The 10,290-nt window shown below is 33.7% G+C and overlaps 2 protein-coding genes across 2 annotated transcripts; one reads left to right on the forward strand and one right to left on the reverse strand.

Moving 5' to 3' along the window:
- The first annotated feature begins 4,197 nt into the window (after window positions 1-4,197).
- On the forward strand, window positions 4,198-8,845 carry LOC105173101 (mitochondrial adenine nucleotide transporter ADNT1). The gene is made up of 8 exons (XM_011094751.3): window positions 4,198-4,650; window positions 5,416-5,464; window positions 5,567-5,730; window positions 6,388-6,425; window positions 6,963-7,075; window positions 7,174-7,287; window positions 7,611-7,955; window positions 8,410-8,845. The coding sequence occupies exons 1-8, from the start codon at window positions 4,493-4,495 to the stop codon at window positions 8,491-8,493; spliced, it is 1,065 nt and encodes a 354-aa protein (XP_011093053.1). The 5' UTR covers window positions 4,198-4,492; the 3' UTR covers window positions 8,494-8,845.
- Window positions 8,846-9,132: 287 nt separating this feature from the next.
- Window positions 9,133-10,290, reverse strand: LOC105173102 (uncharacterized). The gene is made up of 2 exons (XM_011094752.3): window positions 9,726-10,290; window positions 9,133-9,453 (listed from the first exon to the last, which is right to left on the reverse strand). Exons 1-2 carry the CDS (start codon window positions 10,079-10,081, stop codon window positions 9,435-9,437), a joined length of 375 nt encoding a protein of 124 aa, XP_011093054.1. The 5' UTR covers window positions 10,082-10,290; the 3' UTR covers window positions 9,133-9,434.

The raw sequence follows: 10,290 nt of genomic DNA on the forward strand, positions 1-10,290 counted from the left end.
ATTATAAGTTGTCATTAATTAAGACTGATGTTTTCATGGTAATGATAGGACAAATCATTGGTTTTTATATTATAAATAAATAAAGGTAAATTACATCAACATCTTCTAAAATTTTAATTTAATTACATAAAATATTTCATGTATTTTATATAATTATAGATACAATTTTTTAGGAATGTTAGTGCAATATACCGAAAAAGTGTTTGTGTAGAGTTTCACCATGAGGGGGCAGGGAATTATGCACTTGTAATACCAGCTGCAATTTAAATGAATAAAATTACAATTTTCCAAAAGATAAGAGGTGTTTGTGTAATTAGACTTAATTAAAAATGACGCCAATGTAATTTACCCTAATAAATAACGTTAATTAGAGAAAATTATATGGTGTATTTTTCTACTGGGGTCCCTATATTCTCGTGATATAATGCTTATTCTTGGGTATATTTGTGATATTTTAGGTGCTTTTATGCAGAAAAGACAAGTTTCTCAAATGTGAAAAAGATCCAGAAACTCAGTAGAAGGGCATCTAGGATAACTCACGACCCACAGATTATCAGAAATCCAGTGATAGAATCAATGTGAATCTAACCCTTTACCCACGGGTTATGAGATGTGCGGTGGTACGAAAATGGAGTCCCCAACTTAGTTGCTATCTAAAATGTTATATGAAGCCACTTTATTTCCTTATAAGTTATTTTGCAAAAGTTTGATAGGAATAAGATTAGGCAGGAAGAAAAATAGTCGGATGGTACGAGGATTCCTTTCCTCTCTACCATAATTAGGAACTAGTATAAAAGGGAGAAAGAGAGGAAGCAAAGGTACACGATTTTTGCTGGAGACCAAATCTGAAAATCATGATTTGACATTGGAGTGGCAACCGTTCAAGCCCAATTTTCTACTTCGTGTTCGATCTATTTAGTATAAACTAACTTACCTATTGCTAGAGCTTTTTGGGAGCCTAAATGAGACAATATTTTGAGCATTTTACTGGTTAATATGCAACTTTGTTTTCATTTATCCATGAATTATTGTGTTTACGATCATATTTTGAGAGTCTAATCACCTTTTATATCAAATTAACTATGTTAATGAAGTGGAAGGGAATTCGACATAATAGAAAGGGTAACTCAGGAAGTGAGTTGAATGATATGTAGACATATATAGACGTGATTCATCGAGGTTGCGTAGATTTTCCATAGATCTTAATGCATTATTATCACGAGTTTTAGAAAGGAGAAATCAACTAATTCCTTGACAGTAATAGATTTGGTATAGCTCGGAAGAGTATATCAGATTGATATGGAAAGAACATCAACGTATGAAAACATTACCGTTAGATTAATCTATAAATTTTGCATTCATTGGATCAATTAGATAGAACTACAGTCTTAGCATCTCTTTCACTCTTGAATTTTATGCAACGTGTTCGTTCGCCTTATTATCTTCAGTGATTGTTTTTCATAATAATAATCTATCGCCTGATTCACAAACATCCAGATAATCATAGATTATTTGGTTTACTTAAATACTTGTGCGATCGATATTTATTATACTATTTGATAATTAGTACAGACAATCAGACGTTGATTGGAGCATGAAATAATTATTATTATCCATTTCTTCATCTTATAAATCATAAAATCTCTCAAAAGAAATAAATAAAACTTAAAAAGAAAAAAGAGGAACGCATGGTTGGTCACAAACTTTCGACATGATCGGATCACCCAATTCCGTATTTAGTCTTTGATGTTGACCAATAAACATTCAATCATTTTCAATAAAACTAATGGAATATAATATTATGTACCTACAAAAATATACCATCTCATCATATTATATGATCAAAATTTATTAAAAAAGAAATATATATGTTGCACATTTTATTTATGGGTTAACAACATGTAAACCCTCTTAAAAAAATACGAAATTATATCTTTTTTAAAAAAAATTTAAAATTACACTTACACTCATCATTTTTTAAAATTTTTCGTTACACCCGACTTACTTTCTTTAACAAATTCTGTACCTCATTTAATATTCTCATGTATATTTTTATACTTATAAGGGGATAAAATATAATATATATATATATATAAAGTGAAGTTAATATTATTATATTTTTTTCTTTATACGTATAAAAATATCACACGAAAATATTAAAATAATGATAAAATTAAAAATTTATATAATTTATTTTTTAGGAAAAAGTATTATTTAGTCCGTTAAGTATGCCTAATTTTAATTTTAATCCGATAACTATGTCCATTTTTGTGTACGTCCAGTAACTTACGAAATTGCTTACTTTTAGTCATCTGGCAGATTTTCGAATAATTTTACCCCTATGCAGCTTTTGAAAGGCAGTTTTAGTCCATATGCACTCATAGGGGTAAAATTGTCCGAAAATCTGCCAGAGGACTAAAAGTAAGTAATTTCATAAGTTATTGGACCTAAATAAAAATGGATATAGTTATCGGACTAAAATTAAATTTAGGCATACTTAACGGATTAAAATAATACTTTTCTCTATTTTTTGTTATGATCAGCATTTTTCGTTTAAATTATAATAAAAAGGGATAATGTATAAATAGTGAATATAATTTTAGAGTTTGTTTGAGTGAAAATATAAGTTGGCAAAAACGAGGGAATTTTAAGTGTAACCAAACACTTTTATTTATTTATGAAACATTGACAACAACATTTACCAAAATGTCAAGAAGTGTGTGATAATTATTACAAAGCATATGACATCCACAAATAATAATAATAATAAATAAATAAATAAAATTGGGCATAGCTTTGACATAGAGTGGCCCAATGCTGGCCCAAGCCCACCTACCCACCCTTCCCCATCTCACCACCACACATAATTCCACATTTATCTGACATTTATACCCTCCACGTACATTCAGATTCTTCTCCTGTCCTTTCTGCAATTCAAGGGTCAATTCTTTCTTTTAAAAACAAAATAAAATAAAAAGTCAATTCTTTCTTTTCTTTCTTTTTTTTTTTTAAAATTTATTATAATTACAATACCCTTTATTGTTTGAAAAATTATAAATATTCTCCTAAAATTAATGATCGTCTAACAAATTCAAAAGTATATTTATAATTTTTTAAATAATGAGAGATTATTATAATTATGACAAATATCAAGAGAGCCCGTCGTGATTTTTTTAAATAAAATCATTGTAAATCCACTTTCCTCATCCTCTCATTCTTCTCTTTTCTTTGTCTTTGCTGCTTTTTTCTCCTCTATATTGATTGACAATGATGTGAACTTTTTTTTTTCTAATAAAAAAAGTGTAAATTGTGGTAGTAAAATCTTTTTAATTTATTTTATATTATTCTACCAAAATGTATTTTTTATTTATGTTTATATATATATATATATTTACATAATTATATGATAAGTGCAATATTTATTTGTGTTTATTTAGACTGCCGATAATTATTAAAATATTTTCAATAGCTCTTTTTTTTAATAATAAAAGTTTGTATATAGTTGTTGAAGAAAGATTTATTTTAATTCCTTTGTTTTCTTAATTAGGACAAATAAATTTTAGAAATTGAACTCATTTATGTCTTTTACATTTTTATAATATAATAATATAGTAATAAATTAAAAATATAATTTATGGTATCCATTTTGATTTAAAATTTTTATATTTATTTCAACACAAATGCTGATTTTGGTTATAGATAAAATTTAAATATTTTTTTCTTAAAAAATACAGGTAAAATCATCAAATTTGAGAATTATCTTTATAATTTTAATTATAAAGTAAACTACTACTGATTCTCTTGAGATATTCTTCAATTACTAATATTTTATCGTTGTTTGAAACTAAATTAATAGTCGTTTAATAAATATTTTCTTGTGACAACTCATTATGAGGGGTATTTGTTAGATAACCAATAATTCTAAGGAGTTATTTATAATTTTTTAAATAATAAATAAATATTTGTAATTATAGAATTTTGGTGGAGTGGATTGTAAATTTACTATTTTAATTAAATAATTGTTATTACCAAAAAGAGAAAAGCAAGAAAGGGTAAAAAAAGAAAAAAGAAAAAGAGAATCTTTGTGAAGAAATATAAATGTGTCCAAAAGGTACAAGCATGCGAAGCGCGAGAGCTGCACTAAAGATGGGGTATCTCACACACACAGAATCCCGGCTCTGTAATAATTATTAAAAGCAGGTGAAGGTCGAGCAAAGGTAGCTCTCCCTCACTCTTTCACACCCACAAAACGCCGTCACATATAAAACCCCTCACCCACACCCCTCACTGCCTGCCGCATTTCCCCCATTATCTCTCTGTTTCTCCGCCACCATCAACCGCCGCCTCCGCCGCCGCCGCGAAGAGACAAGGAGGACTTCACCGCGTCGAATGCTATCTTGTTGTTGATCGTCGACGGAGGATTTTTGGAAGTAACTCTTTTGACCTATTCTTTTTGAATTTTTTGTGGGTATTTTTATTTTGGGGGGATTTGATGGCTTCGGAGGATGTGAAGACGAGCGAATCGGCGGTGTCGAAGATTGTTAATTTCGCGGAGGAGGCGAAGCTGGCGAAGGAAGAAATCAAGCCGACTAAATATCAAGTTTACAGTATTTGCAAATCTCTGGTCGCCGGTGGTGTTGCTGGAGGAGTGTAAGTTCTGTCTTTGTTTACTGTGTTTTTGTTTTGTGTGCATGAAAGGTTACGTGATGGTGAAATTTTCATTCTACTTCTCTTCCCTTGGGATGGAGTTGGGGTGAATTCTTGATTGATATGTTTGATGAATATCTTTTCAGTATTGGTACCTCCGACCGGTATGCATGTAAAAAAATGAGTCTTTCTAGATGAATCTTAGTGATCCTTGCCAGTGAATTTGGAAAAGGTGAATCTGTGACTCGAAATTTATTGCGTTTTGGTTTATGGGTATGAAAGCTTAGAACTCTGAAATTTAAGGGGAAATTTGAAACTTCTTGTTGATTACGCGAAAGGATCGCATGCTCAAAATAGTTTCTGTTGGTTTTCTTCTTTCTGATTCTCTTACTTGGCCCAATGCATCTGAAACTTTTGAAAGTGAAGGACCTATGGGTAATATATTTTCCTGTATGGTGGAATTATAATTCAAGGGGGACATGGAAATAGAATAAGTGCACAATATTTTGCATAAACCATCTAGGATACTTTAAAAGAGATTGTTAAAAGTAATGATGCTTGTAATTCTAGCTCTTTGACTAATTTAGCATAGCTTTTCAGACCTTGTATTTCAGTCTGATTTATCATCTTTCCATTCCATATAGCACGTTCTTGAGACGTGTGTAGTATTCTTTTAAATATTCACTTGCATATACAAGAGAGCATGAACTAATAGAGGATACTAAATCAATAATTAGGGGGGATTCATTTGCTGTATGTCTATTGCAGGTCACGGACTGCTGTAGCTCCTTTGGAACGGCTTAAAATTTTGCTTCAGGTTGGTTATATATATTAGCATCATGTTCATCTAATTTCTCATAGTAAAAGTAAAAGTATAAAATAGAACATAAATTCTTGTTTGATTCTCATCATATATCAGGTTCAAAATCCACACAATATAAAATACAATGGAACTGTTCAAGGCTTGAAGTACATATGGAGAACGGAAGGGTTCAGGGGGTTATTCAAGGGCAACGGCACTAATTGTGCTCGAATTGTCCCAAATTCAGCGGTCAAGTTCTTCAGCTATGAGCAAGCATCCAAGTAGGTCCTACAAAAATATAGAATGTACACTTTATATCTATTTCTTATAGCATGCAAAGGTTTTGCGTGCTAATGCTGTAATATTTGATTATACTCCTTTGTTCCCCTTCATCAATTTTGGACATTCTTTATAGTATTAAGAAACATAACCATGTCTGTGGAGTAATGCTGAATCTAATCATAAAAAAGAAGAAGAGCAATGTTGGAGCTGTACGGGATCTCTATAGTCTGACATTATAGTAGCAAGCTTTTCTTATACCAAATCTGGTTGTTGGTGTCACCAGCTTGCCTTTGTGGCCTGACTGACCATGAAAGCAATGCTCTTTTTTTGATGTTCTCATTATTGTGTCAGTTTATCTGCTCTTTGCATTAGAACTTCTGTTTAGAAATCGTACTGCGTATTAGCATGATCGATAATCCATTTTGCATTTGTAGCAGTGATGTTGTTTTATTTTATGGTTTGGCATAAGAGTCCTGAACGTAAATTTTCTGTAATCAGCAAATATAAGTTTGTTTATCATGGTGGTCTTGCTATAATGAGATGAATAGTCTGAACTTAGTAGGAGCTAAACAGAAAATTAGTAGTTATTCTCCATGAAATGAGTTTGTATTTTCCATCTTGTCACCAATTCACTATTTTAATTTATGTTGTAACAGGGGTATATTGTATATGTACCAGCAACAAACCGGCAATGGTATGTCTTTTTGCATTATGCACACACAACTATGCAATTTATTTACCCCTGCTGCATCATATTATATTACCCTACAACTCATGTTTTAAACTATAGACATCACTGTTTGCCAATTTCTTATTTTCTTTTTCTCCCTTCTAATTTTTTATTTTGTCTGCTCGTAAAAAACTTTGGCTAGGTAGATCATATGGTTCTCTTGTTTCTGTTTCCAAACAAATAATTCAAGTCCAGGGCTGTAGAAGTTGTAATGACTTAAAACTCTGTAGGCATATGAGACTTTCAGTTGTGGAATTTGGGAGGATTGGCCAATAGAGTCAAAGTCCATGTTTTAACATAAGAGACAGGCTATCTTATCCATCTCATGAAATCTGTTTTCTTGTTAAATGCTAATGCTGTGAAACAGTATAGTATTTAATTTCTTGAAGCTGACAACATTGCAAGTCTAAAGGCACTGTGTATTCTTTTTACTGTTGTGTAGGAGAACTAAGAGCCATATGAATGATTGAATAATATGTTCTGTTCAATTTCTACTTGTAGAGGATGCTCAGTTAACTCCTGTATTGCGTCTGGCGGCGGGAGCTTGTGCTGGAATAATTGCTATGTCAGCTACATACCCAATGGACATGGTTCGTGGTAGACTTACTGTACAGGTATTAAGGGCGGCCTTGAAAATGTGCCTTCTAGAAATAGTTATGCAGTATTTGGTGTCCTTCTTAAGCATAACAGATGTTTTTTCTCCTCTATGCAGACAGAGAAGTCTCCTTACCAGTACAGAGGGATGTTTCATGCTTTATCAACTGTGCTTCGTGAGGAAGGCTTCCGTGCACTATACAAGGGTTGGCTTCCTTCTGTCATTGGAGTTGTAAGTTCTGGAATAATTGGATATTTGAAGTCTGGTGGAAAATAGCATGATGGTTGGCTGTTAAGAATAGATATAACTTTGCCTGATTAGAATTTCTCCAGTTGTACTACTAAGTTTATATTGCTCGAGTCTAATTGAATGTTGTTGCATGCGACCAACTGCAAGACCTACTTGAATAGGTCTCTTACGTTACTAGATTTTCTCTTTGAAAATACTTCTTATGCTTTTCAAAAGAAAGATTGTTATCATGATTATAAATTGTGAACTCATATATTTTGTGGTCATCTTAGTGGTAATTCATTCTCTTCCCCATTTGTTTGCAGGTTCCATATGTAGGTCTCAACTTTGCCGTGTATGAATCCCTTAAAGATTGGCTACTAAAATCTAACCCCTATGGGCTTGTCGAGGATAATGAATTGGGTGTTGTAACAAGACTTGCATGTGGGGCTGCAGCAGGCACAGTTGGACAAACCGTTGCCTACCCCCTTGATGTCATTCGGAGAAGAATGCAGATGGTAGGATGGAGTAATGCTTCTTCAATTGTAGCTGGTGATGGGAGAACCAAAGGCCCTCTTGAATATACTGGCATGATTGATGCTTTCAGGAAAACTGTGAGGCATGAGGGCTTTAGAGCATTATACAAGGGTTTGGTCCCCAATTCAGTGAAGGTTAGTCTCCTACTTAATCTTATGCTCTGCACATTCTGCTTGAATCTGACTTCTAATTGTTAAGATCCACAAACATAACTCTGAATTTGGTTCATTTATAAGTGATCAAGAGCCAGCCATTTTTTTGGGCCAATGAATATGTTGCAATTTTAGATGATAACTGACATTTATAAGTAGTTGTATTGGTTGCCTATTTTCTCTGCACTGGTTGCTTCAGAAATTGGCTGCCTAATTTTTGTATTGGCCACGTATGATGAAAAAGCTCAGCGTTAGGTTGTTTACTTCTTTTCTTACTCTGCCAAACTAATCTTGTGATTGATGAACAAAGATGGTCAATAAAGATTACACTGCCGGAGTACGACGAACCATAGAATTACTCTGAATTTTTCAAGGTGAAATTAGCATGATATAAGCATGAAGACTTGCTCTAACGGAAGTTACTGTTTCCCTCCAGGTTGTCCCATCAATAGCTATTGCTTTCGTGACGTACGAACAAGTGAAGGAGTTACTCGGGGTAGAGATTAGAATATCTGACTGATGCATTTGTTGCAGAGAGAGCTGTGACGTTCGCTCATTCTATGTAATTTTTTTGTAAGAAGAGGAATAGAAAGTAATATTAAGCCCTCTTCTGCAGTGAGAGAAGTTGGAGACCATTCTAACCTGTGTTTATACATCCGTCACATGTTTTGCGATGTTTGTTTTCTCTTCTGGGTTCACCTCACCATTAGTGCCCAGTAGAAATGCTGTCTCAATAAGAATTAGCAAAGAACGACGTAATAATAGGCTTTTTTGTCAGGTTGGTCGGTCAGTTACTAGCTTTAATGTGGCTTTTTACTGTTGAAGGACAGAACCCTGCCTATTCTAGATACAATCTCATCTACTGTTTTCCATTTCTTAGTTTTTGCTAATACCATACTTCACAATGATTGTGCTAAGGTTACCATATTGGTCGAGGAATCGGGACTATAAATTTACTCGTAGTTGATGTAGTGTGGTATTCTACGGATTTGTTTTTTTGTTTTAGGTCACTGTCACGTGAAAGTATTTCACCTTGCCACTTTCCCCTCCATTTGAGTCCTCATCGATATGTTGCCTCGTGAATTCGATCTTTACATCTTATCAATTGACAGTAACTCTGCTGTAAATCTAACAGTAGTTTCAGGTTATGAAGACACTCTGATCAAAGCTTGATGCATTTACATTACTGGAACTTGGTACAATCGTCTCTTGTTACCTCCGACAAATCAGTGTTCTTGGACAGACTGGGTGATAAACAACACCCAGTAGTATTCACCCAATCCATCCGAGAATTTTACCAACAAGAATTCCGAATACTATAATCCTCCTGCAATCACTTATAAATTACATCAAACCTTAGACCTGGGTTGGCAGCTATACTTGTTCCTATACCCAAACGAAAAGACAACAGGAAAATCCACTCCTTCTACAATGTTTTTCCACCGTCGACTCAGCACTCTTTCACATTTTTCTGCTGTGCCTGAAACACAAAAATGCAAAATTGGTTCATATTTTTTCATCTTTACTACATAGGATGACAGTTTTGAATTTGATTTCTTGAAATATTTTCTTCTATGAAAACATGGAAGTCTAACATGCGGAAAATTTGTATCTAATTCAAGTTTGGCAGAGCAAGTGTGATATATTCGGAATGTGATTAGTCACATTCTCTTAACTATACACCAATCATGCCGTGCAGTTGGTATATAATTGGTTGGGCATGAGCTAGAATTTTCCAACAAACATACATACCTGCAGTCCCTTATCTTTGTCTGAGCCTTGGCCATTTGTCTCTCGACAGCTCGAAACTCATTGACTTCATGCCTTCTTGCAGGCAAAGTGGAGCTGCGTTTACCTCTTCTGTTGCAATTCCTCCTCCCACTTTCCCTTTCCTCAAGTACCTCCTCCAAATTCAAACTACTCTCTTCATCAGACGACGACAATGAAAGAGAGGAGAGGATCATGACAAGATTGAGGCCAGCAAGAACCGACGTGCTTTTTTCCAACTCCAAATCCTTACCCTCCTCCTCTTCTTCTTCATCATCCTTCCTTTCACCTAATTCTCTCTTTTCTTCCTCTATCTTTCTCTCCACCTCCGCCATCTTCATCACCAATTCTTGCTTTCTTAGGGATTCTCGAAAGATATGAACAAAACAACCTTTGATTTTATTGATGATGATGATGATGTGATAAAGGAAACATCATTTGAATATATATGATGATGATGATTCCAGAGTTGTTGTATAGGCCTTTCCTCTATTGGTATGTTGGAGATTGATGGCTTGTCTACTGCCAAATGGATGATATTTTTCCCTTA

Source organism: Sesamum indicum, linkage group LG11 (assembly GCF_026168435.1).
Source record: "Sesamum indicum cultivar Baizhima isolate 11 linkage group LG11, ASM2616843v1, whole genome shotgun sequence".
NCBI classification, from domain to species: domain Eukaryota; kingdom Viridiplantae; phylum Streptophyta; class Magnoliopsida; order Lamiales; family Pedaliaceae; genus Sesamum; species Sesamum indicum.